This window comes from Xyrauchen texanus, chromosome 49, assembly GCF_025860055.1.
Source record: "Xyrauchen texanus isolate HMW12.3.18 chromosome 49, RBS_HiC_50CHRs, whole genome shotgun sequence".
Classification (NCBI taxonomy): Eukaryota; Metazoa; Chordata; class Actinopteri; order Cypriniformes; family Catostomidae; genus Xyrauchen; species Xyrauchen texanus.
Genome location: NC_068324.1, coordinates 9983611 through 10008809, shown reverse-complemented (window position 1 = coordinate 10008809; position 25199 = coordinate 9983611). Strand labels below are relative to the sequence as shown.

The window sequence follows — 25199 nt, the reverse complement described above, 5'->3', positions numbered from 1 at the left end:
GACAAAATACACATGTTAAAAATACATTCTCTGAAAAACCTAATTATCTTATGCAGTGTTGTTTCTAAAACAAGATAAATCAAATTGATCTTGTTTTAAGGACTTTTAGATATTTTTAAAGGAAAACAATTAAAAAATGATTATAAAGAATATGATTTTTGCCCTATCAAAGGTCTTACTAGAAGAAAAAAAAATTTATGATCCAACGTGAATTTTCTTGATTAAAAAATATAATTGTGCCTGGTAACATGTGCATGTAAAATGGCTAGAAACTAACTTAGCATGAAGCTGACAATACACAAGGTTTTTTTTTCTATTTCTTCTGCTCCAAACTTACTTCCAGCTTACTTCCCTGTCTGCTTGTATGAATGTAACACATCATAAGTAAGTGTTTTACCGCTGTTCAAATGCACTTTGGATCGCATTTATACATGTATAAATGTTTTCCATCTGAAATAACTAAATATTAAATTAAACAAATGACAATAAAATGCAAAGTAATCAAATGAAGAGTAGCCAATCTCTTCAGTAATCAAAATACTTTTTGAATGTAACTGTATTATAATTAACAATGTAGTGGAATTCAGTTATATTTTGTATTTTCAATACGTTTTCCCGTTACATATATTCCGTTACTCCCCAACCCTGTTAATAGCCTAAGCTATAGTGACCGCTGGCTGGGCCCCACAAGGTTTTACTATCCTTGTGGGGACATTTGGTCCTCACAATGTAGTATAAATACACACACATACACAAATAGCCGCAACGCATTGAACAGATCAGGACTGTGGCAGAAGAGCGTCTCGAGACGCTTCTAGTTCTTTTAAACTCGACACCAGAGACGGGTCACTACTAAAATGAATGTGAGAATTTGGAACGCCCAACGGGAAACGGATGTAGAAAGGAAGTAGGCTACCGCCTTACAGGTAAAAGAGCCAATCACCTTTTAGATAGACATTGCCTGTCAATCAACTAAATCAACCTTGCATGGGCATTAGCAAGCCAGAATAATTACGTTTTTCTTTATCGTAATATGATGTAAAGAAGCACAATTTATGATACAGGTGTTGTCAGATATTACTGCTTATTTGAAATATGTTCTTTGGAGATTATGGTCATTTCCCATTCAAGTAGATACGAGCAGCACTTGTATGACGATTGTTTAGATAGAAAAATTGCTGCACATGAGCCTTCCCAAGATGACCGATGAGTGAACAGACTTGCTAAAAGAACTTTGCTTGACGCGGCGTCTAAAAAACGCGAAGCTCTTGCGTGAGACGAAGAAAAATCAGCGAGACACGGCGCAACAGTTTATTATTATTTACTTGTTAATGTGCACCCCTTGTTTAGAGCACTTTAGCCTAAAAGGACATACTCAAAATATAATGGCTGTAGTTCATCCCTACATTGTTTTGCAGGCATGGTTTCTTTTGAAAGGAGACACTTGGAAGTTTGTTGTTAAAAAGAAAAATTTATATAAGTCATGATTTTTTTTTTATATAATTTTTTTTTTTTAGAAAAGCTCACATTTATTTTAAAGTGATCAGCAGGTGAAGATGATAATAGGTGTACAGCTCTTCTGCAGTTTCAGCGACAGATCTGTCAACAATCATATACAAGTACCATAGACTGCATGGAAATAATAGACAAACTATATATATTTTTTAATCGTCTGTTTATTTATAATAAGTCTCAACAGTGTGGGGCCGGGTCGTGATTCTAACACCTGGTCCCTTATCAGGCTAATCAAGCCTCCGAGAGGGATAAAGGCTGACTGCGGAAGATGGTGCGGGAGAGAGAGATTGTTTACGGGCATGTCCGTCATGTGTGTGTGTTGGTGTCTTTTGTTTCAGTTTATCATTCAAATATTATTTATATTGCCAAGCCGGTTCTCGCCTCCTCCTTTCCATTGAACTGCATTACACTGGTGCCGAAATCTTGATGAGAACTATATATGTACCAATTTTGATGACTGTAGGTGAAAATGGGGGTGCTACAGGGGCAATCTTACACACAAATTGCCTCAAAAACACCAAAATATAGGAAGAAAGGATTAATAACAATTAATATGTTGCCATGGCAATAGTATTTAAGATATCAAGTATCCCTTGACAATTTTACATCAGCAGTGTCTTGGCATAATTCTAAAGTATTTTAAAGAAATTCATGTAAACACAAGAGAGCTATTTAAATAAAATAGTGGCATACTTCCTGCTGCCAGTAGGTGGTGCTATGACCGTGATCCATAATAGCCACATCCATATGATCAGCTCCCATTACCAAACATACAGCTGCATTTTCATCTAAATCACACAATGCGCACAAAAAATATAAGACACTTCCTGTTTCCCATTTTTCGGGATAAATTTATTGCAGTTAAGAATATAAAAAATCTGTTCCCTAAATTTGGTGCCAGTCACATGAATCCCTAGGAGTATTCAAAAGTTCAGGCCCTGCGATTTTCCAAAAATGCACATTCAATCCAAAATAGCCGACTTCCTGTTGGGTGGAGCTAATGACTGTAATTTTGAAAGTTGTCCAGCTTGATGAGAACAATGTATGTAGCAAGTTTGGTGACCATAGAAGAAACTAACCCCACCACTTTTGTCATAAGGTGGCGCTACAGAGCTCCAAGCCATGCCCATGTGTTAACATTTGCCCAGGCCTAATGGCCAACAACTCTGATATGTGTTCAAAATATCATGAAAATTCAAGCATGCAAAGTATCTCAAAACATGTGACTATACATAAAGAATGATGGGATTTAATGTGTTGCCATGGCAATAATTATTAAGATATCAATAATCCCTTCAGAATTTTAAATCTGCACTGCCTTGACATTATTAAAAAAAACAAACATTTGAAGCCATTCAGGTAAACATAAGAGGTATTTCAAAGTCTGTTAAAAGTGACACACTTCCTTCTGCCAGTAGGTGGCGCTACGACCGTGACCCACAATAGCCACATCAATGTGATCTGCCCGCAATGTCAAACATTTGGCTCAATTTTGATGCACGCAGAAGATATGAGACACTTACTTTTTCCCATTTTTTATGTTAATTTATCGCGTCACCATGGCAACACCATTCAATATATCAAAAATCTGTTTGCAATTTAGCATAGCCAATATCTTGGTATGATGTCGCCCACATTTGGTTCCTATAATTGAAGGGCGCTTTTGTTACGCATAAATTTTAACAATTTACAAAACACCATCAACTCATTTTGGAATTGCAAGAAAATGTTATGGCTTTAATTAACCTGCACTTATGTAAATATTTTACTTATATGATAAGTAGCTATATAATAATAATTTTGCACAAATCACAATAGTAGGCTATTGACAACAAATCCAACTCTATGGTCCCTAAGTAAATTGTATTAATATTTATTATAAAACCAACCTACCTGCTAATGCACAGCCTCTGGCTTATTGCTTCAATAAACATATGATATACTATTTGAGATATTGCTAAGATTTTAAAGTGTTGGGTTTTTGCGAATTACATTTTTTAACTCTTTTCTGAAGGCCAGTGTGCTGCCACTTTAATAGTTCAGCCATCAGACTCAATTGGGAGCCAAACATTTCTTTCCGGTCCCTCCGGTCCCCCCCCCTTAGTAAGTTGCCTAATAAACCACGTTCCAGAGACAGCAGGAGTAACTTGCCTGATCAAAAACTATGCTGAGATTTGTGCTACTCTCCCTTTATATGGGCTTTGTGGTAGGGAGCTCAATTCACAGAATTGGACATGTGGACATCACTGACACCCTGCAGGCACATGTGATGCAGGGACAGACCACTTTAAATGAGATGTTTAAGGAGGTGGAAAAGCTGATGGAGGACACGCAGCAGAAACTAGAGGAGGCTGTGCACCAGGTATGGCAGGATTAAAAGCCAAAGTGCTACAAATAGTTTAAAGATTAGCCAACATTGCATAATTGTCCTTTACGCACAAGAATTAAATGCAATATTTGGGGATATCTAATAGAAAAACTTTAATTATAACTTTTTCACAGTTTAGATAAATAATTGCTTATTCATGCAAAATGTATTCTATTTGATAAATATACACAATCAGATGGACAATGAGTCTTCAAAGTCGTTACAACATGAACGCAACTTCCCTGACAATTTTTACAATGAAACTTCAAGGGAGATTAAGCTTGGCAAAAGGACCTTCCAACTAACAGAGCGTATCGACAAGGTATTTCTGTTTTTTTTTTCTTTACCATGATTTAGTTTAGCTTAGTTATGTATTTACACATGGGATACTATATACTGTATGAAATATGGAATGATTGATATATTATATGGAATGATTTATATACTGTATATGTCTCTTAAAGTTCATGAAGACCAGATCTGAGGTCAACTGCCACATAAGAAAGCATTTTAATGCATCATCAGAGTAATTGCTGTGCCAGCACTGACTGTTTCCTTATCTGTGAATAAACACCTGGTTGTGCTCCATAGGAAACAGACAATAAGACTGGGAAAACAGATTTTTCCAGAACTGTCATTCAGAACACTGGGCGGTGGAACGAAGTAGATCATGTAAGTCTGTATCTCATCTACTGTATATCTCGCCTATTAGGTTAATTCATTTAAATTGTATTTAATTGCTCAGAAAGTGGTCTGGTAGACCTTTTCTTGAAGACATTTAAAGTTTCAGTATGCATTCTTGTAAGTCACCCTGGGCACCTTGGAAACCTGAGGAATGTAAAGATTATTTATTAAAATCGACATGTATTTTCCACTTCACCAAGACTAGGACCCGCTGTTTGCTTGGTAAACATGTGGCACATCAAGACTCGTTGCATTGCCTCATTAAGAAAACCTTTCTAAACATGGAGAATTGTTGTAAACCATTTAATAATTGTCCCGAGGGACAGATGTTCCAAATCTGTCCTTTTAAAGCTCACTTTAAAACTCAGAGTTAAACGGATTCCCATGTTTTTAGTTTGCACTACTTTTAGACGCACTAAATTTTCTTGAATAATAACATTCAGTCTAATAGCTGATAGCTTTATTGGTTCAGTTAAAATATATCAGCTACAATTATAACAGACCCAGAGCAATTACATTAGATAAACTGCATGCACACGTGCATAAATACAATGTGCTTATGCATTGCCGCATGCTATAAACAATTTTATAGATTGCAGTGTCTTTAGAGACTCTTGGCCATGCTGTCATCTGGCACTGTGATAGTATATGGTAAAATCAGAACAGCTGGAAAAAATACATGGAAAGTGGTGCACTGGGAATTTGTGGTCAAGAGTTAGTTCCAGCAGTGATGTTGCCATGAGGCAACTCTTAGTGGCTTATAGCAATTTTGCAGAGTATGGCAAATCTTAACTCATAGTTAAGGGATAATGTGTAGTTACCCAGACATTATCGCAGAATAATCTGACAAACAGTCCAACAGGTTGGTCAGGATGCCAATTCAGAACTAGTATACAATATCTCATTTATTTACAGCTACTTATCATATAAATAAATGGACATGAAATATTAATTTGAGTGGTTGTTACATTTGAGTGGACCTATCAGAATCAAATATTCCAGAATGCCATGTGAAATAGCTCTACAATGCCCGCCCATATTTTTGACATCTTGGTTCCGGAAGTATTGTTCCCATTAATGTTTTCCGTAAGGAATACTTCATTAAATACTTCATAAAAGAGATGTAAGCCATGAACGAAACCAAACAGCCTTCGAAGTGTATCACAACATTAAAAACTTTGATTTGAAGCAAATAATTATTGAAAAAACAGAAATATAGACAAGGGTACAAGACTTGGTACTTAACGTTTTTCACAAGGGAATGAACTACAATCCCATGAGGCATAGCGAATTACATAATTGAATTCAAAACAATGGAAATTGTATATTAAAAATATACAAACATTGGGGGCCTGGGTATCTCTGCGAGTAAAGACGCTGACTTGGTAGTCGGGAGTTCGAATCCAGGGCGTGCTGAGTTACTCCAGCCAGGTCTCCTAAGCAACAAAATGGTCCCAGTTGCTATGGAGGGTAGAGTCACATGGGGTAACCTCCTCGTGGTCTCATGGGGCACGTGGTGAGTTGTTTGTGGATGCCGCAGAATGGCGTGAAGCCTCCACGCGCACTACGTGATAAGATGCGTGGATTGACGTCTCAGACGTGGAGGCAACTGAGATTTGTTCTCCGCCACCCGAATTGAGGCAAGTCACTATGCCACCACGAGAACTTTCAACGCATTGGGAATGAATAAAATGAAAAGGATTTTAACTTCCAGGACCAGACTGTTTCACTGTAATATGCCTTTGTAATAATTATTGTGCCATATGACAATGATTTTACAACTAGGAGAAATTTTGAATAATTTAATTTGCATGCTTTCTATATATTTCAAATTTGTATGCTTGATGTCAAAACAAAAACGAAATTGGACAAGTTGTTTTTGTCCCGGAATAATGGAATTTGTTTTGTTTGCTGGAGTGTTTGAGTGCTAGACTCTTGATGATGTTAGTTTAGAGGGGGATGGCATGGTTTTGATCCTGGCTGCTAAGTGGTCGGTTCATGCTGAGCACTATCTTCCTGCACCTCAAGCTCTAAATGTGGAATTAATTATGACACAGCCGATGAGTTAATTACTGATGATTTACAGTACAACATTGTGGCATCTAAAATAAGACTGTTTAAAAAAGTATTCACTTATTTTAGGAAGCCAAGCAGTTGCAAATGTTCCAGAAAATATATTTTTTTTCTTTCTGGTAAATGGTAGGTTGGTCTTTCTATTGTAGAGTCCCCAATTGGATTTCTGTCTGGGAGGCGAAACAACTCTTTGGAATTTCCTGGTGGCAAATCTGAAACTAAAACACACACCCTATTACAGTAGTTTAGCGATAATGCCATAGTTTGCATAGAGAAAGCAGAGTTAATATATATATATAAGCACTCTAGTACTATCTGTCACTATAAGGCAACTAATGGCATCATGTGGGAATTTTTCACCCAACAAAATTGATTTATGCCAGTCCACCAGGGTTTATTCATATGAATGATGGGATGTTTGCTCAACTGTAAATGTAATAACAGTGTCTCACTCTCTCTATATACTGTACCTTTATATATACTGTACAGTATATAATATCTGTGTTTTATGCTTGTTCAAGCAGGAATGCATGATTGATGAGGATTGTGGGGACGGCAGCTACTGCCTGGATGAGATTGTCACCTCCAGATGTATGCCCTGCCAGGCAGCTAATATGGTGTGTGCTTTTTAAAGTCCATTTTCAGTGAGATAAAAAAAATTAAGTTATAATTATATATATAGCTCAATCACCTTTAAAGGGGTCATGACATGAGGAATCAATTTTATCTTGATGTTTTAACATATAATAGTTAATTGTACTATAAAAAAAAAATTATTCAGAAATGAAAACTTTTTCCTCACTGCAAAAACAGCATTTGTTGAAACCAAGCTGTCAAAACGACTATTTCTCTATTTCTTCCACATTGTGATGTCACACTGTGGTAGACATTTGCATCTGACCGCCTCCATAACAACACATCAATGCCTATTTTAACTTTTTACTCTGTAGCCCCGCCCAGCAGCATTGAGGAGTGAGATGTCAGGTCAGTCAAGAGCAGAAAGCCAATCATAACAGTGGATGTTTACTGTCTTAAAGGAGAAGCAGCTGAATGAAGGTGGAAAATTATTATGTTTCACAAATATATGACTGTTTTTTGTGCAAAAATATTTACAAATTGTCAAAGTGTACATTAAGGAATATATTGAAATAATAAAAAAGGTATGTCATGACCCCTTTAAGCATAACATAAGCAAACAAACATGCTTGTGCTGGAAGCAAATGTATTTGTATGTCCCAAAACAGAAAATATTTTTGAAGTGTAAGCGTCATTTATGAAAACAAGTTTTAGAGACTAATAGTATATTATATAAAGAAAATATGTCTAATTTTAGGGGCTATCAATTTTAGTCAGGAAACAAAACTAGAATTACATTTCCTGAAGGAAATACTAGTATTTGCAAGTGTTTTTCTGGTGTCTGTGCACAATAATTACCACAGCACATCACATTTTTGATTTGTAAAGGTGCTGTAGGTGGTTAAAGAGGTGAAAGAAAGAAAAGTCCAGTTGCAATTCAGTATGCAAATAATGCTTTGATGCTATCGCAGTAGGTTACATTTTTTAATGCAGAACATTCTAACGGTGCAAGTCAATGGGGAAACCGTAAACCAGAGGTTGTTTACCAAATTGTATTTTTGGGATTTTCATTGAACAATAAACTGCATTTTTTTATTTATTTTTTTTTACTTTTTTTGTAGTTATTTGCAGAAATTTGTGTAAAAGAGAAAATAAAAATTGGAATTGAAATACTTGCCTTGCAATCTCTATTATTGTAAATATGTTATTAGATCAAGATTTTTTTGTTTGCATAGTTCATTGTTGAGTGAACTATTTCTAGAATATTCTTTTCTTGCTAATTTCCTGTTCTGTTACTTATATTCAAAGCAATGCACAAAGGATGAGGAGTGTTGTGGCGATCAGCTGTGTGTGTGGGGTGTTTGCACTCAGAAGAGAACTAAAGGACAGTCTGGAACAATCTGCCAATTCCAGAATGACTGCAGTCCTAAACACTGCTGTGCCTTCCACAAAGGTAGGAATGTATGTGGAAAAACGTTAAATTAGTGTAAAAGTTCAAGAAAGTTAGAAAGAATGAAAAATAAATGTAAACTTTGCCACAGTATAGTATGATACACAACACATACGGTATATGGACACCGAAACAGTACCAGGTATTTGGGTATTAAAATGATAGTTCACCCAATACAAATATTTGTCATAATTTCTATGGAACACAAAAGGAGATGCCTCAATCGCCATTAACGTTCAGTGTATAGAAAAAAAAAACTTCAATGAAAGTGAATGGTGATTGAGGCTATCATTCTGCCTCCTTTTGGGTTCCTGGGGGAGAAAGAAAGTCATATGGATTTAAAACAACATGAGGGTGAGTAAATGGATGAACTGTCCCTTTTAATAAGTTCAAGTTTGTTCTTCCTTTGGTGCTGTAACAACTTCCAATTTTCTGGGAAGGCTTTCCACTAAATGTTGGAACATGGCGGCATTTGCTCCCATTCAGACAGGAGTATCAGTGAGGTCAGGAACTTTTGAGCGATGGGGTCTGGCTCGCAGTTGGCATTCCAATTAATTTCAAAAGCGGGGTTTATGCTGAGTTTTGTGCTGGCTAATCGAGTTCTTCCACACCAGACTCAGCAAACCATTTCTTTACAGACCTAGCTTTGTGAGGAGCCTCACTGATAGTCACAGAGCTCTTTAGTTTGCCTTATTGTACTGTAAATGTAAGTATGTAAGGGGATTGCATGGCTGTGTGCTTGATTTTATGGTCTTGTTAGAAATGGGTAAAGCTGCAATAGCTAATTAGAAGAGTGTGTCCTCAAACTTTTGGCCATGGAGAATATATACTGTAAGTTATCCGCAATGGGCAGTGGTTTACATGAGAACACATCTGGAAAAATATCAAGTTCCACAGAGTGCATGGGCCTCCAAGTTAGAAGATTTCCCCTGAAATTACAAAATTGTTTCCTTGAGTTTGGAATATTACTCCTCTTAATAAATGTTATTCCTGGCCCAAAAACACTCTCAAGGTCACATTGTTTTTCAGTCATTTGTCATTCCGTTGCCAGATTTTCATGATTCAGACATGTGATATGCACCAGCAACATTTATGCGGTTTTGAACCAACCACAGACACTACTAAATGTCCTAGTTTGGAGTCCATCTAATATTTTTCCTCCTCTTCACTGGTATCTGCTATACCCCTCTTCTTATCTGTGGCGTTTCAGTTTTAAGGCTTTATTGGCATGGGAAATATTTGTCATTTGCATTTGTATTGCCAAAGTGTTTGCAACTGAACTGCATATAAACAAAGCAAAGTAAATGAAAGGTTCTGTTATCTAGTTTATTTCTCTATTACCTGTTAAAATCAATGAAATGAGTGTTATTTAATATCACACTTGTCTTTGTAACAGCTCTAGTCTCTGTAAACATTTGGAGAAATATTTGGACGTGGGCTGCAGTCAGATTCTTTTAGCCAAACCTAAGAATTTGAGGGCTTTCTGGGAGATCACAAAGAAGACTATATTATGGGCAGCAGGAAGCTGAGTGTGTCAGATTGTTGTGTAAAGAGTGCAATTTTGCTACCGTTTCATTTACTTGCGTGTGACATTGAGATGTTCTTCTGCTTCATCTCTCAAAGCATCTCTGTGTGCATGCATGTCTTTGGTGGGCGGGGCTCTGGAAAGATGGGCCATGTGTTTAATATATTTGGAAATCGTGGTTCAAGTTGTTATATGTAATATTTTTACTGTACTAAATCATAAAATGACCATAAAATGACCATAATATGTAATTTAGAGAATTAGGATGCTAAGTTGAAATACTGGCTTCTCTGACAACAATGCTACAGACAGTATATTCAACTTTGAAGTTTCAATTCCAGGTCTTAATTTCTGTTTATGTTTTGGCCTGTGTGATCCCGCCCACTTCCCACTCACCAATAGTATTTCGACACCGCTGTGTTGCCAGATTTGAAAAAGTTTGCAGGCCAACAACACTGTGTGCTGCAGCCATCAAACGAACTGGATCATGAAAAAATCCACACAAGCTGTTTAATAATTTGCAAACAATAAAAACATTGCAAACGTATGCATAAGCTGATCAATTTACAGTGTAATGCTCGTCGCTTGACATTTTCAGTTTCGCTCGTTCCTGTTGCGTGTCCTCGTTCTGACAACCCGCGTGAGCTTTGCAGACAACTGTCCAATATTTGTAGTATTTAGACTGCAGTACCCATTTCAAACACGTGTATCATCTTACATATAACACCTTTAAGTCTGATGGAAGTTCCACATTAACGCTAACATCACCTACTGACCCTTTTTAAGAGAAAAACTACCAAATATACAGTGAGAATGATAAAGAACGATTAAAACTCTGACTTTAAAGAATACAAGTGTTATATTAAAGCTAAAAAGAGACTAACAAAAATAACAAGGAAGAGCAAAATCAAGACAGATCAATCTCTCTGATTTATCTCTTCATCTCTAGCCCTTCTCTTCCCCGTGTGCCGCCCCAAGCCACAGGAACGGCAGGGCTGTAGTGATCACCCTAACCAGCTAATGGAACTGTTACTGTGGGACGAGGAAGGCCCACTGGAGAGCTGCCCTTGTGCTGCAGGTCTGCATTGTCAGCCCCTCGGGTGAGCGAGCACATTCATACCAACCTCAGTCCTTGCATGCGTCTTTGCTAGTGTGTTGTACAAGGCTGACCTGTTATAACTGTAATCTAGCCAGCCAATCAGATTGGAGCCAAGACTTTTGAAACCCAAATGTATATTAGAAGCAATGTGTATTAGCAGAGATAATATTTCAAGGACCAAAAAACAAACCAATGAGACATTTATATAAAAATAATGTAACAATTGCTTTGTTTTTATATTGTAGGAAAGAATCAGTTTGTGTGGATGAGAGGAACTCATCTGGTGAAGGCATCTTAGACTGATCACCTGGCTCACAAGGAATCTGCGGCCAAAAAAATTCCTGCAGAATTGGAACTATAACCATCAATCACAAAATACATCTCTGCACCTTGCTTGTTTCTTTTCTAAAATATATTCACCTGTTTTGGCAATGCCTTCAGCTTCTATGTGTGCAGTAGACCTACATTAGTAAAATAAACAGTCCTCTACTATTGTTTATTTTATGTTTAAATCCATTCTGTAGATTTTTCCACAAACTCAGCTGAGAAAATGTGCATTCTGTCTGAGCCTCATTTGTAATGCCTGTATCTTCAGAAAGCTTTGCACTCTACCAGCATTATAGTGCCTTCTGGGATGTGCTCTTATTTGTGATGCAAGATTTTTAAGTAACCTTTTTTGTTCAAGAAATATTTAGTTAGATTATGACAATGTTGGCCAAGATGGACATTTTAAGCATTCATAATAAATATGGTCTTTGCATAAAATGATTATCTGCTGGTACTATTAACATTACAACATAGCATAAGCATTAAAAAATGATCAAGTACTATTCATGTCTGAACAGCAGATGGCAGTGTTAGACTGCATTGGACATAAAACAAGTTAAAGGGACAGTTCACCCAAAATGTCAAATTCTCTCTTTACCAACGCTCATGGGGTTCCAAAACTGCTTTCTTCAATGGAAAACACACAAAAACAGTTTGACAGCCTCAGTCATCATTCACTTCACAATGTAAGCGAATGGTGGGAGGTTGTCAGTCCCTATAACATTCTCCCCAACATTTACCCACCCCCACTTCGTTCCAAACCCTATAACGTTCTTATATGGATTTGGAACGAAGTGGGGGTGGGTAAATCATGAACTTTTTCATTTCCGAGCGAACTAAACTTTTATGACTAGTCAAGCGTAGCTGAAAACACTAAAGAGTAATTAATTCAAACTCAAGTGGCATGTTTTCACACTAACGTAGACTTTTGATGGTGAAATGTTTAACAGTTGTGTAATATCGTAAAATGTTTTCCAGTCAAAAAACACACCCAGACATGAGATACAATATATTTCAATCAGGGCAATAAGTATTAAAATATATGCATACATTCAAACAATTTGCTTCGCTTATAGCATAAAATGAAAATGACAACTCAAGAAGTTCACTTATTTCTTTTGGTTTACAAAGGCACCCTTTTTTGTTGTACCCCTCACTGACATTTTAATGTGGCATTTTCAATTCTCCGTGGGAATACAGTTCACTTATTTTTTCAATGTTACGGGATATAAACCCCACAGGAAAACAAATGACGTACAAGGCAGACAAAACAGGAAAAAAGGGAAACAAACTACATTTGCTGCATCAAGACCTGGCTTCCTTTTGATTCACCCTTTGTTTTTTAAGATCAGGGAGGAATATATAATTAGTTGTAAAATGAGACATTAAGGTGAACCATTTCACCGGTTTTTTTTAATTTTTTTTACATGTGATGGCTAATTCCCCCCCCCAAAAAGTCAAAATAGGATAGATTTTACTATTATATACTCTATGTATGTGTAAATATATATACATACATACACATACGTACAAACATTGAAATGGCTGCATGCAATTTTAATTTCCTTTTTATTTTTGGAGTAACTGTTCTCGTTAGGAAAACCTGAATACACAGAATTCTCTTTCCAAATGACCATTCCACTGAGATTCCCACATAAAAATATGGATCCTGTCTAAAACACTAAAATTAAGGCAAGGATCCCTTTTACAAGTGGTTTAAACCATTAATAGAAAATACAGAATATTTTATCTATAATTCAGTTAGTAACAATATCAATCAACTAGCATTTCCCAGTATGATAATAAGCTGTGCAAAGTTTGGCTGAAATGACAAACATTTAACTAATATAATTTACTGTAAAAATAATGAACCTTTCTTGTGATTAGAAGCACGTGTGGACATTGATTTATACAGTATATTTTATATATTATACTTTCACTTGTACTTTCCATAATAAACAATCACTTCCTATTTATTACAAACGTGAAAAATACATAGCAGACAATATTAAATGACTATCTAAATAGTTATACAGAAATGGTTTAGAAAATATACATCCGTTAGCTCTTGTTCACAATACATTAACATTCAGGCACAGTTATAAAGAGGATAAATGGTGAAAAACAAAACAGAATCCCATTAAATGAACCTTCACCCTTTTCTGATATGAAATTTGACTCTGCTGAAGAACATATGAATTCAACAAATTAAAGAATTGAAGTCTATACACAGCTGCAGATTTTGTCAGCTTGTGTGATTTAAGAAAGGATAACATTAAGCAAAAATTATTTATGTACAAAAGTCTATTATCTGAACACTTACAAGTCATGGCAAGAGAAAAATCATTGTGCCTCATTCGTGAAACTTGACCAGAACGCATTTCTTGGTAAATTGTTCGTAAAATCACTCTTACGTATCCTGTCGCTTTCAATGTGACAACCTAAAAATGGTTATGTTAATTAATTTCATTATGTAAACCCATTCTCTGGGCCTTTTAACATGCAGCACATGCAGAAAGAATGTGTAAATCATACGTAAAATCACTCTTACGTAAATTGTTGCATTCAGTTTAATGGCACAAATGGAGTATGAATGGATTTAGGAACGATTTAAAAAAATGTGTTCTTATATTTTATGAAAAGGACCAATGTTCGTAAAACCATCATTACATAAATTCATAATTAAACATCTCCAAAACCAACTGTTGCATTCAATAGTCGTATAAATGGTTTGATAGATGATTAACTATTCATAAACTCATACATCATTTACATAATTAATAAATTACTACTCCAGCACATGTGAATAGTTCATAAAACCATTCTAGTTACTGTTGCATTTAAATCAACACAATTGACTATGATTTTATAAACAACTGACACAAATTCGTTCTGACCGTGTTTCACGATTATTCGTAAAAGGCAGTAGGTTAAGCAAGCTAGCAAACTGAAGCTTGCATTTACTAATGTTTCTGAAATATGCACAAACCTGCTATAAGATTGTCAGAAATATGACTCAAGGAACCAGAAGCTTGATTGTTTTTACAAAACAAAATGAACCCAAGCGAGAGGTCAAGTAGTACAAATAATGTATATCAAGATGACTGATCGAAGACTACACGGTCAAGTAAAGAAATGTGTGTAGACATAAACGTAAGGCATGAAATTTAGAGGCTCAAGACGCTGATGTGAACATGATCACTGCTTTCGTCTCATTTCAAAGAGAGAGGAAATTAATAAGACAAAAGACCCTAATGTAAAAAGAATGGATTTAACAAAGACACGGGCACTTGATAAACAAGATCATTTCTGAATTGTAGGCACAGAGCTGAGACCAACCAATCTCTCTTAATTTTTTCTTTTCCTTGTGCTTCATTGATTACAGTTGGAAACAGGTAATTGCCGTCAACAAGCAATGCCTGGAACAAGTGTGGGCAAGTATGTAATCCATAATAATCAAAAGACGCCCATGACCTGCTCGAGGTCAGGAGGTGATACGGGTACAGTTAAGTGCTCAAACACGCTCAGCAAGAATGCTCTCGCTTTTAATGTGCTCAAAGAACTTCTTTGAACTTGTGGTCCAAAAAGTCATGCTTTCTATGTAGCAAGTGTGCACTTACACTCTTGAGTTAAGGGCAAACTTGCAAAGGAGGGGAGGATAGCAGATACTACGCCTGTATGTTTGACCCTGCAGGGACATCAGAGTCCCGAGTATCGCAAAGCAGAAGTGTGTGCATAGCCGGTGGGATTGGACAAGGGGGGAGGAGTGTGGGGGATCAGTATTTCATGGTGCTAGAGGCTCTGAAATAGGAGAGGAACTTGAAGCACAAGCTGACGACAAAGTACCAGATGTTTCTGGCCATCTGCGAACGGGCGATGAAGATGCGCCAGATCAAAACGACCAAGACTGTGTTGAATGTGTAGCGAATGTTCCGCAGCCTACAGGAAAGAAAACAATTGCATGAAAACTGCAAATCCAGTCAAAAAACAAAGAACATTCTTCAAGTCTTTTGGTTAGTTTGAGTCAATTGCTTGGTCCGAACCAGACTTTGATTCTACCACTGCAAGTTCTGGCAAAAGTGGGCAAATCAACAGCAATTTGTAGGCACAAGCTACATTCATTTTCAATGAGAGTTGACTATTTGAGGCAACATAAGAGACGGTCAAGTCATAATTGAGCAGTATTCAACTTAAAAGAATATCTGATGAGAGTAAATGATGAGAGAATTTTCATTTTTGGGTGAACTATCCCTTTAAGAAGAATATTTTATTTCTGTATGTCTATACATTGCAAGTGAATGACTGCCAAAAAGCATATAAAGGCAGCATAGAAGTAATCCATACGACTCCAGTGTTTTAATACATTTTTTCAGAAGTGATATGATACAAGTGCGTGAGAAACAGATAAATATATAAGCGATTTTTGCCAGAAAAATTTCTCCCTGCCCAGTGGCATCTGGATATCGCATCTGAAGATATTGATTTAACCATTGGAGTCTTATTGATTACTTTTATGCTGATTTATGTGATTTTTTGACGCTTAAAAATATTGGCACCCATTTACTTGCATTGTATGGACCTACAGAGCTGAAATATTCTTCTTAAAATCATCATTTCTGTTCAGTAGATGAAAAAAAGTCATAAACATCTGGGATGGCATGAGGGCGAGTCATTTTGGGTGAACTATCCCTTTAAAGCAAATGTGCAGCAATACAATGCGGCATCTACCAATCCAGATTCTGATACAGTTGGGATGGCACATTCGGGAAGGAACACCTACTAGCAACCAACAGTACAGTGACTTGTCTAATTCAATTACGTTTTCAGTGAGACTAATAGTTACCCTCATGGTAACCATGAGGATTTCAATACTCACTTGTTCAAGTGTTTGCGTGCTGCAGGAAGTCCAGACAGCTCCTCATTGAGAACATACTTCTTAGTGCCCATGCAGTAATTCTCCATATATTCTGCCCAATGTAACTGCCTGACGTCAAAGTTAAATACCTGGGGAGAAAAATGACATTCCACAGAATCACATCAAGCAAAGTCTGTACAGAACAACACAGAGACAAAAAAGCGATAGTTCACCCAAAAAGAAAAATTCCAAATGCTAACCCTAGCATTCTTCCAAGCCTATAGGACTAACTTTCTTACACAGAATGGAGATGTTAGGCAGTATGTTAACCTCAGTCACCATTCACTTTCATTGCATCTTTTTTTTTTTTTTTTAATACAACAAACATGAACAGTGACTGTCACAGAGTCTGTCACTCTGCTTAACATCTCCTTTTGTGTTCCATGGTTCCACTTTTCTTTCTTTAGCAAGTTTAATTTACAATACACAAACTCTCAGATTTTAAATAATGGACACATTTAAATCTATATAACTCAGTCAGATGGGACACACACACACACACACACACATACCTTCTTGTCCTCAGAGCCCATCTGGTTCATGAGCATGGTGACGTTGTCAGTGTTCCACACCCACGAGTGGCTTGTGAAGTACTCCAACACAATCATGGCCTTGTGCAACCGAGTGATCGTCTTCATCATCCTGCATCGCCACGGAAACAATGGAAGGAGCGAGCAGGAGAGACATGTGAGCGTTAGCTTCAGCTTGTGCTGTATTTTTTTTTTTTGTCTAGTTTAATCCCTGAAAGGGCAATCGATTTAATAAAGATCAGATGGTGACTGCGACAGCAACACCAACTATTAAAAAACACTAACGAGGAACACTGCTCTTAAATATCTTTGTTTTAAATGTATAGCAATAACTTTGAATATTCAGCTTTAGTTACAAATGTCTTCTACATACAGTGGGGTTGAAAAGTCTGAGACCACTAGTGAAAATGCTTCTATTTTGCATTTTTAATTCAATACAAATTTTATTTTAAAAAAATATCAGCATAACATTTTTGTGAAAAAGCACTAATCTTTTTTAATCAACATGAATTAAATTTTTTTTTCTTCCTTTTGTTTTAATGACAGCATGCACTCAAGCTTCAAATAAATCACCTTATACAATGGAGTTAACATGGCCAATATTATTAATTTGCTTTTTGATAAGTGACCTATAAAAGTGCAGAATTATACATTTTTTGTTATATCAATATTTGTTTGTTTTTTCCTTTAAACCATAAAAAATTTCATTCGATTTTGAATCTCAGACTGTCAGTGTGGTCTTAGACTTTTTGGATCCCACAAACGTCTTAACATATACATAGTCATATTTTGCATAACATACTTAAACTCAGGTTAGTACAACAGTGCTGATTAAATTAGATAGCCTTAAATCACCTAGTTAGTAAACTGTGAAATTGCTCAAAGCTTTAATCCTTTAGGTTATATGATGTAGGTTAGATCCCGATGCAGCACTGCTGACCAAACACAACTGGGGATTCCATTATGATTTGGTTGAATAACGATCACACAATAAAATGGTTAACAGACCTTGAATGATCTTGGAGAGCACCTGAGCACACTTTTTTTTTTTTTTTCTTTTGCTCGAGATATTTGCTGTTTGTATCTTTGGTATGACACATATATTTACCATGCCAGATGTATGCCAAATTTCATGCTTTATTTGAAATTTAAAACCATTATTGAAATTCAATTAAAATGTCCAGAAGCACCCAGTTTCCCACCAAGATGTCTTATGAGTTGGACAGAAGGATGACCATAAAACATGCATGACATTAGAACAATGAACTTAAAAATAAAATAAAAACATTGACTTGGTGTTAGAACACACGTTCAAAACTTCCACAGCTTTAAATACACTTGTACCCTAAACCAGATGCATGACAGCAATGTGGGGATTAATTGTGAATTTGCATTACTGGAATACCACATTGAACTGAAATGCATCTAATTAAAGGTGCATTAGGGTGAACCCGTACTCTCATTTCCAGTTCCCAAACACGCTTACTCCCTAAAATGATATGCAGTTTTACTGATGGATGTTTGTCAAACTGCTAAAATATTCTATTAATAATTAAAAACGTCCTTCTCATTTGTCCATGTCAAATCTGAAGGCAGCAATCTTGAATATTTTTTTATGGTTGGTTAAACCAATTGCATAAGCAGTGTTTGGTGCCTGGTCCCATTACATAAAGGAATAGTTCACTCCAAGAGAATACAACAACAACAACTACTAAAGGTGCAATTTACTCTCCCTCATATTGTTCCAAACATGTATGTTTTTATCTCCCCTCTCAAAAGGAGATGTTAGGCAGAATGTTAACCTCAAATCACCATTTACTTTAATTGTAAGGATAATGTTTTGCCATATATTTTTTTTTAGATTGTGATTTGGTCAAGTGATTTGGAACAACATGAGGGATGAGTTAATGCTGACATAATTACAATTTTTGGGTGAACTATCCCTTTAAGAAAGCAAGTGCTTTTCTCTGATCAGCTTGCCGTTTTTGGCACTTAGTGGAACGTTTCTAGTAAAGAGCCAGTTGTCTGATCTGAGCTTAGCACTCCAACTTGCTTTGTTAATAGAGGCTGTTGTGTTGATCAAAACATCATTCCCAACTTCCACGGTTTTCATGTGCTACAAGAGCAGACCAAAAGACCTCTTTTGAAGACTTGATGGCACGGCACAAGAAAAAATTCAAAACATGACCCGAAGGGGGATGGATCCATCTCCTTGACCTCACAGTACAACACTGCTTTAAGCACCTGAATGCAGTCAGATGTATTCACAAAAAGGCAAAACACAAAAAAGTGTGCTTGCACTAAACTCCATGCACCTCATGACATGGTAGCCTGCCAGCAGCATGTCCAATGCCATGAAGTCAAGCAGATGGCCAGGCTGGAATCCTTCCCAGCAGAACGACCGGCCATGCCATGCCATACCACACACCCGACACCCAGTGGTGGAGGTGACGGGGTTGGAGCAGGGACTGAAGATCTTACCGGGGTTTCTGACCCATCAACATGAGAAACCCATCATACAGCAGGGCAGGTAGGGTGTGACTCACTGTGGTCCAGTACTGATTGGTAAAAGGGTTGGATCGCAGGTTAACATTGGGGCGTCTGAAAGCCTGTTCTAAGGGGTTGGTCTTGAACGTCATGTTTATGCAGTACTCTGTGGAGAGGAATACAGGCATACAACATACAAAAGCATTTTAACACATCGCTACAGGACATACACATGGCAAAGCGGACACGTGGATGGAAGAGTGCAGAAGCCAGTCTCTGAATGGGTTATGCATCCTTCCCCAAGACACTGAGCGACACGTGACGCGCATTGGGCTAGACTAAGCGTGGAGGAGGGAGAGCGGGAATAGGAAGCTGAGGGACGGGGCGAGCAGTCGGATTTACCTGGGTTCTCTTCCGGTCATCCTGAGGATGAGATCATATAGGAATGCTGGTGCCTTGTGGCTTACAGCAATCCAATACTGATTGATAAGGTGATTGGATGTGAGATTTACATTGGGCCGCCTGATGGCCTGCTCGAGTGGGTTCCTCTTGAAAGTGGATATAACATGGTACTCTATGAGACAAAAGGGGGTTCAACAGAGTAAACGGCACAGCTAGGTATGACTTGGTTAAGGGATAAAAAGCAACATTCTAACCTTGGAAGCACATTCAACATGCCTAAACAGTACACAATCGCACCCCATTCTGCATGTTTCCACCAAATAAAAGATGGTTCTGGACCAGCAAAACTGGCAGCAGGCCCTTAAACCAATTTTCAAAATAAAATCCTGAAAGCCAAAACAAAACTAGATGGTGCAAAGATGCACTGGCACCACTTTGGTGTAAAAGCCAAGAGGTTGCATTGGGATAATTTTGAAAGCATCACTGTACTCATTCTATTGCAGGGCTCAACAATAAGGAAGGTCCCCTGGACGAGGCGAATGGAAGAGTGTTTCGGGCCAGTAGACAAAACTGTCACTTGCCCTATTTAGCCAGTGCAGTCTTAAGAATGTGTTGAAAATTAGAAACCAATCAGTAACTAAAAAAAATATATAATTTCCCAACAAATGTAAGCAATGAATGTTTCATTGCTGTATGATTCCAAACTAATATTGCAAATTTTTTTTGTATTAATTTACTGTAAAAATTCCTTATTCTGTTGAGCCCTGTCAACACTACTGTCAAATTCTTCTCAGTAATTTGCAATACAAAGAATGGTCCATCTACAGCAGAATGCTTAATCTAACTACATCAGTGTTAAAGAAATAGTTCACCCAAAAATGACAAATTCTCATTTAGTCACCCTCATGCCATCCAAGATGTGTATGACTGACTTTCTTCAGCAGAACAGAAATATTTTAACCTGATGAATATCTCAGCTCTGTAGGTCCATACAATGCAAGTGAATGGTGATCAGACCTTTGTAGCTCCAAAAAATCACATAAAGGAAACAGAATAATCCATAAGTTTATAGTGGTTAAATCCATTTCTTCTGAAGTGATATAATAGGTGTGGGTAAGAAAGAGATACAAATGTAAGTCCTTTTTTACTTTAAATCTCTAGTTTTACATCTGAAAGTCACATGTGGTGCCTGTTTAGTTTCCCTTTCACATCTGAAAGTGAAAGTTATAGTAGAGATTTAGAGTGGACCTACATAGATTAAGTATTTCTCTAAAAATATTTCTGTTCTGCTGAAGAAAATGTCATGCAAGACGGTGAGTAAATTATGAGAATTACATTTTATTGGAGGATCTATTCCTTTAAACCAAGCTAATTTGTCTCTTAAAGGTGGAGTGTGTAATTTCTGCACTACTAGTGGCACCAAATGGAATTAAAGTTATAAAGTATGTTTTCAATCAACCTTTGCCAACACCCTCAGACTCATCATGCCCTTTCACACTCTCCGATTCCCTATGAACAAAAAGGCCATTCTAAATAAAAGATGATAAACGTCTAGCGTCTTATAAACAAGACAACAAACATAACCCTCCCTTCAGTGCTCCTTCAGAAGCTCCGCACCCAGAATTCATGCACACTCATTGCCAATGCTGTGTGAACGCACCAGTGTTGTGTGGATCGGTCCGACAGAGCCAGGGCTGTGTACAAATACCCTCTTTCCAAGTTAAAATCGTTCCAATAACACACAGGACTAAACAACGAGCTTGGTTGGCAACAGCCATATTTTTCAAGCCTGCTCAAACATGTTAAATTAATAAGCGTGGGAATCCTTTTTACTCTGACATTGCTAATTCTTCAATTTGCATTTAAGGGCAAAACATTTAATTAGAAAATGAAGCAATGAATGCTACTGCGGACATCTGACTCATGCAGTGATTTAGGTTTGAAAAGGTGATTCATACCAACTTCACCCCAATGAAATGGATTAATCCCTCCTGTTGTGCAGTTGTACACCAACATACTTCTCGGCCTGCAACAAAGAAACAGTGTTGGAAAAGTGCTGGCATCCCTTCCATGACTTATTTTCCAGTGATTCATGTGTGAGGGATTTAGTGTGCTTGCTGCTGATTGTGTAGATGTCCAACCTGGTATGCCTCTGGGATCCAGAATACCAGGCAGCGGCCAAAGTTGTGTTTATGACTACATCCACTGGCACGAGGTCAGCGACGGCGTTATTCGAAGCCCTCATTGTTCGCAGAATCCCTTTTCCTGCCTGTTAAAAAACAAAAAAGCTGCTTTTCATCAAGAACCATTGAGTAATCATACAAACTGAAATCCTAGTGCATCTAAATCTAGTCCAAAAAGGTTAACTGGGTACTCACAGCAATGAATATTCCACTGGGTCCATTGAAATTATCAATCCAGCCCTTTAACAGATTGCAAAGTAAGAGGAAATGAGGAACCCATGTTAAAAAATAACCTAGTGAGATCCCTTAAATTATTATTTTACCCAATTTGTGCGCCATGTATTATTTTTTGTCTCACGCCATCAACTTGGCAACATTTTAATGTCAAACTATATTAAAATTACTTGCAAGTCCAGTCTCCTATGCAGTGTAATTTATGTGGCATGATGTTGAGTTGCTGCCTAGAAAAAGCGCTCAAAATCGTCAATTATGAGGTTACATATTCATTAGGATAATGCCTTTAGGCCCGGGTGTACATTGTGAAAATTGCAAAAAACTGGAACACACATAGACAGCACAGACTGTGCGGATAACGCAATTTGCGTCACATGTACTGTGTGCGGAACGATCAGCATTGCAGACAACCAAATTACACGTTGGCCTTTGGAAGGCAGCAAGGCAGCTCACAAGGTTTTGGGGCGAAGTTATTACCTTTTAATTATGTGGGAGGATAGCATACTTACAGGGAATGGTTCTTTCCAGCTGGCTCCTACTATAGAGGGCCTGACAATGGCAACATTGAGGTTCCCACACTCCTGTTGGACGAGCTGTTCTGCCAAGGCTTTAGTGTATGTGTAGGTGTTAGGCCGCTCACCTAAAAGCTTTGGTGTCATTAAAGAGACAAGCTTGTCATCCATCCACCTGTCAGAATTTTACAATTGGGGAAGGTAAGAAAGTGCAAAAAAGCGTTTCATCCAGTTACTACTGTGATTTATTGCTACTTTTAGCATCGCAAGCTTTTCGCTCATCAGCAACTTTCTTGAAACCGGTTTTATTTAAACCAGATTAACTTTACCTGGTAAAGTTAGCATACAAATAAAGGCTCTCATTGTTTTTCACCTTTAACATACCACCAAGAAACAGCTTTTAAAAGTCTCTTCACTCATTTGCTAGAAATTTCCTTTAAATAGTCATGCATAAAATACAGTAAGATACTACTATTTAGAAAAAATTGTGAACTCTTTGTTGAACTCAAAACATATTCCCCATTTCAAAAAGACCATTTATAAAAACAAAAGCTGTAATCTTTTGCATGTTCACAAACGAGTTTGTTTACATACGAGTCTTAAAGGCAAAGCTGCAAAACAGCATATTTATAGTGGTAAATATGAGCAAAGAAAGTGTTTTATGTGTTTATCCTTTTGATATTTTCATTAAAAAAAAAGAAAAAACTTTAATTGAAATAAACAGGGAAAATATCTCATTACTACATAAAAAAATAAAATTCTCCAAAACGCATTGGCCATAATTATCGGCACCCTTTTATTCAATACTTTTTACAACCTCCCTTTGACAAGATAATAGCAGAGTCTTCTTTTATGATGCCTAATGAGGTTGGAGAACACATGGCAAGGGATCTGAGACAATACCTCCATACAGTATCTCTACAGATCCTTCAAATTCAGAGGCTATGTTGGTTTCTTACTCTTCAGATCAGCCCACAAACTTTCTATTTTGTTCAGGTCAGGGGTCTGGGATAGCCATGGCAGAACCTTGATTTTGTGGTCAGTGAAACATTTTTATGTTGATTTTGATGTTTGTTTTGGATCATTGTCCTGCTGGAAGATCCAACCAGGGCCCATTGTAACCTTTCTGGCAGAGGCAGCCAGGCTTTGATTTTTGTATCTGTTGGTATTTGATAAGAGTCCGTTATGCCATGTATCCGAACAGGATATCCAGGACATCTAGCTGAAAATAGTACCACAACATTAAAGATCCGGCACCACATTTAATTGTGGGCATTGGGTGATACTTCATCTCTGTGTGTGCCTAACCCATTTCTGGTGTTTGCTGCCAAAAAGCTCTTTTTTGTTTCATCTGACCATAGAACCCGGTCTCATTTGAAGTTCCAGTAGTGTTTGGTTTTGCTTGAGTTTGTTGTTTGATAAGAGCAGAGGCTTTTTTCTTGAAATCCTCTCAAACATCTTGAGGTGATGTAGGTGATATCAGATTTTTTATTTTCTGACCCAAGACACAACAAATTTCTGCAATTCTACAGCTGTGATCCTTGGAGATACTTTGGCCACTTGAACTATCCTCCTCATTGTGCATGGAGACAATATAGACACGTGTCCTTTTCCAGGACGATTCTTAAGATCTCCAGTTGATTGTAAATTGTAAATGATTGCCCTGATGGTGGAAATGGGCATTTTCAATGCTTTGGCTATTTTCCAGGGTTCCCATTCTTTTCAAGCCACAATTTTCAAGGACATTTCATGCGCCCAGCAAGTGTAATATTTAAGCAAAAACACTTGTCCATTTAAATAGAGCTTTTATTTTGCCATTTCTGTGTGTTTTTGACAGAAGTTTATCACCTCCAGATATCAGTATGCTCAATGGCATTGTTTTTATCTGACTTTATGTGAATGAAAAGACACAAATTCACCCGTTTCCTCATTGGAAATAGGTCAATTTCAATATATCACTGTCCTGGTCACAAAAGCAAAGACTGTGTGGAATAATAGCCATTTTCTATACTTTTGAGGCATAAGCAATTAGGAAATAACACTTACTACCCAGGAACAGAAATTGAGATGAAAAATGAAAGTCTAATGTGGTATGAGTGAGTCATTGAATCATTTGAAATATTCACAACCAAAATCTGACAAGAGACTTTTCATCCAAAAAGACAACAATAATAGTCTAATAATAATAATAATAATAATAATAATAATATCAATAACATCCTTACCGTCTACATTATTCAAATTTGCATGTCAAATCTACTGACTTCATTAGAATGTTCAACCATTATAAAAACAAAGCAGATGTACTGTATCATTTTC

The 25199-nt window shown here is 37.1% G+C and overlaps 2 protein-coding genes across 2 annotated transcripts in view; one reads left to right on the top strand and one right to left on the bottom strand.

Moving 5' to 3' along the window:
- Positions 1 to 3631: 3631 nt before the first annotated feature.
- LOC127640635 (dickkopf-related protein 3-like) lies at positions 3632 to 12047 on the top strand. The gene is made up of 7 exons (XM_052123316.1): positions 3632 to 3877; positions 4080 to 4205; positions 4475 to 4555; positions 7165 to 7257; positions 8525 to 8669; positions 11141 to 11291; positions 11536 to 12047. Exons 1-7 carry the CDS (start codon positions 3680 to 3682, stop codon positions 11591 to 11593), a joined length of 852 nt encoding a protein of 283 aa, XP_051979276.1. The 5' UTR covers positions 3632 to 3679; the 3' UTR covers positions 11594 to 12047.
- Positions 12048 to 12617: 570 nt separating this feature from the next.
- LOC127640401 (fatty acyl-CoA reductase 1-like) overlaps positions 12618 to 25199 on the bottom strand; it is a 19928-nt gene continuing 7346 nt past the window's right edge. Inside the window, exons 5-12 of the mRNA XM_052122931.1 lie at positions 22878 to 23055; positions 22330 to 22374; positions 22093 to 22220; positions 21910 to 21977; positions 19952 to 20123; positions 17045 to 17174; positions 16494 to 16621; positions 12618 to 15556 (exon numbers count right to left, since the gene is read on the bottom strand). Of these exons, the coding sequence (XP_051978891.1) occupies positions 15394 to 15556; positions 16494 to 16621; positions 17045 to 17174; positions 19952 to 20123; positions 21910 to 21977; positions 22093 to 22220; positions 22330 to 22374; positions 22878 to 23055 (1012 nt within the window). The 3' untranslated portion in view covers positions 12618 to 15393. The remainder of the gene's footprint in view (positions 15557 to 16493; positions 16622 to 17044; positions 17175 to 19951; positions 20124 to 21909; positions 21978 to 22092; positions 22221 to 22329; positions 22375 to 22877; positions 23056 to 25199) is intronic.

Bases quoted from the DNA above. Each gene is read 5' to 3' on its own strand.
- LOC127640635 (XM_052123316.1), top strand. From the start codon at position 3,680: ATGCTGAGATTTGTGCTACTCTCCCTTTATATGGGCTTTGTGGTAGGG. The intron at 7,258-8,524 runs GTGTGTGCTTTT...TTATATTCAAAG, and splicing joins CCTGCCAGGCAGCTAATATG to CAATGCACAAAGGATGAGGA. The intron at 11,292-11,535 runs GTGAGCGAGCAC...TTTATATTGTAG, and splicing joins CTGCATTGTCAGCCCCTCGG to GAAAGAATCAGTTTGTGTGG.